The sequence below is a fragment of the Myotis brandtii genome, unplaced genomic scaffold (assembly GCF_000412655.1).
Source record: "Myotis brandtii unplaced genomic scaffold, ASM41265v1 C42805914, whole genome shotgun sequence".
Lineage (NCBI taxonomy): Eukaryota > Metazoa > Chordata > Mammalia > Chiroptera > Vespertilionidae > Myotis > Myotis brandtii.
In genome coordinates, this window is record NW_005327284.1 from 1 (window position 1) to 2494 (window position 2494).

At 61.8% G+C, this 2494-nt stretch overlaps 1 protein-coding gene across 2 annotated transcripts; it reads right to left on the reverse strand.

Annotated features, from left to right (window-relative positions):
• Nucleotides 1-6: 6 nt before the first annotated feature.
• Nucleotides 7-2488, reverse strand: LOC102246048 (cytochrome b ascorbate-dependent protein 3). 2 transcript variants are annotated; one of them, XM_005853053.2, is made up of 3 exons: nt 1737-2488; nt 1376-1572; nt 7-391 (listed from the first exon to the last, which is right to left on the reverse strand). In XM_005853053.2, the coding sequence occupies exons 2-3, from the start codon at nt 1557-1559 to the stop codon at nt 36-38; spliced, it is 540 nt and encodes a 179-aa protein (XP_005853115.1). In that variant the 5' UTR covers nt 1560-1572; nt 1737-2488; the 3' UTR covers nt 7-35. The 2 variants fall into 2 exon arrangements, with proteins under 2 accessions (XP_005853115.1, XP_014388034.1); XM_014532548.1 differs by having other exon boundaries at nt 1376-1641.
• Between the last annotated feature and the right edge of the window lie 6 nt (nt 2489-2494).

The following is a 2494-nucleotide window of genomic DNA, read 5'->3' on the forward strand; positions in this document are numbered from 1 at the left end:
GAGCCACAGTCTCCATGGCCCTTTCAAATGCCCACCTACAGGGTGTGCCTGCAAAGGCCGCCTCCACGCAATGAGCGAGACCAGGGCCCGCGCCTGTCTTTCGGTGCTGATGCAAGTGAAGCCCCAAGCAGAGCCCATGGCTGATCCGGCGGTGGGAACCCTAAGGAGGGCAGAGCACCCACCTGGCAGGCGAAGAAGAACACGGTGGTAATGCCCAACCAGCTGTGCAGGGAGTAGAGGTTGGCGATGTGCTGATGGTTGTGATATCTGAAGACGGCCACCAGCCCCAGCACGGTCAGGATGAAGGCCAGCAGGTGCAGGGACGCATGGGCGATTTTCCAGGGCAGCTTGGGTCCCACCCAGGACTGGGGCAGGCGGTACACCAGTGACGCTGCCGGAGAGAGCAGTCCAGGGCTCGGCCTCCTCCCCTCGTGCTCGCCCCACGTTAGGGGATTACCCACATGTCCCCACACAGCCTCCGACGAGGGAAGGAGGAAATGCCAGGACATGATCAGGAAATGCTAGGACACTCATCGGCGTCTTCTATCCTTGCATCATTTCCGCGACACCGGCCAGCCGTGAAGGCAGGAGAGAAGGGACAGGGATAAAAAGGGAGGAACTGCGATACCCAAGGTGGTCTGGAGGCAGGTTTGCCGGTTAGGTGACCCGGGTCCAGATCCTGGCTCCGCCTCCTAGCCACCTGGATCCTCTTTCTAATCTCAGCGTCCTCATCTGGAGGAGGGTAACAATAGAGCCCGCCTCACAAGCTTCTTGTAAAAGCAAAATGGGGTGATGACCTGAAGCACACGGGTAAGCTGCTCTCACAGTGTCCCCGTCGTCCCCGTTTACAAGTGGGGGAAGGAGGCCCTCCTGGGCCCCACGCCCAGCTCTGGACGCTCGGGGCCAAGATGGGTCCGGCAGGAGTAAGCAGACCCCTTATGCAAGGCCCTCTAGGCCAACAGAGGCGTCCACCTCCTGCTCCCAGAGCCGGACGGCCAACTGCAGCTCCCAGGCCCAGCCCCGCCCGCCCATCTCTGTGAAGGAAGCTTCCTTGAACAGCCATGCACGTGTTTCCGTCCTCCACGGCCACTCTCGGAGCACAGAGCAGAGCTGAGTTGCTGCAACACCCACCACATGGCCTGCAAAGCCTGATCCTACTCCCTGGCCCTTTTCTAGAAAATACCTGGGAAGCTGCCCTTTCCACATGCCCCATTCTCACTGCTTCTTCCTCCGAATGACACCTGGGCCCAAAGGCAGACCAACCGCCCGACATCCACAGCCCTGAGCCCAACAGTGACAGAGGCCAGGCCCGGAGAGGGACTGCTCTGCTCCGTCCAGGCCGGGCCGGCACGTCTCCCACGCTGACCTCACTCACCAGCGCTGTAGACCACCACCAGGCCAGCCACCATGAGCACCGGGTGACAGTTGAACGTGAGGATGCTGCCATCCCAGGCAAAGCCACCGTGCCAGCTCCACATCCAATAGACGGTGAAGAGGACACACATGGAGCCCAGGGAGGACAGCGCCAGGACCGACAGGTAAAAGCGTCCCTCGGCCATTCCGGTGAGGCTCCTGGAAGCAGCAGCAGCAGCGTGTCCCTCCGCTCAGCGCGCCCACACCCGCGAAGACCGCGCTCTCGGTCTGAAGGGTGGACACTTTTGTTTCAGTTCCCCTGGGCACCACCCCGTGAGGCCAGACCCCTGGTTAGGGACCGTGACTGAGGCCCCACCCCCTACCTGGCAGCACACTGGGCACCCAGCAGGCCCGGGGCTGGCCCAGAGTGGCGTCTCCTCTGCTGTGGCCGGTGCCAGGGCTCTGGGCCCACAGGGCCCGGAGATAAAGAGCGACCTCCTCACGGCAAAGAGGGGCAGGAATCAAACTCCAGCTGGATCACACTGAGGCCGGCCCGCACTTCGGACAGGAGCCGGCACACTCCCTCGGGCCACCGGGAGGACGGCCCTGGGCCCCGCTCTACAGAACAGCTCTTCCCCGATGGTGAGGTCTGTGGGCCGGGCCTGCCCTTCCCTCCCGATCCCCACACTCCACACCTTGAATTGGGCGCGGCCTCGGCTAATCCCCAGGCCTGGGCCTTCCGCTTTCTCTTCCTCTGGGGAAAGTCCAGAGGAGAAAAGAGGAAGCGAGAACTCATGCTCTAGAAAGCAGGAGTTTACAGTATGTCCTCACCTGACACGGTCGGTGGGTTCTTGCAACTGTGGTGAACTGACAGACGATGAAGCCAGTTTCACCCCAAGCCTCCTTGTTCTAAACAAGAGTGAAGTCCCCAACGCGTCTCATCCATGTTAAATGAAACGACATTATTCGAGGACCTGCTGTATTTCCACCCGAACTGATAACTCAGAAAGCAACTCTGGTGCCAGGCCTGGAGGGCGCGAGGCCCCCAGCTGCCCTTACAAGTCAGGCAGGTGGGCGTGGGGCGTAGCGGGCAGTGCCACTGCCTTCAGCTAACGGGCAGGGGGCGCGGGCCCCTTCTCCA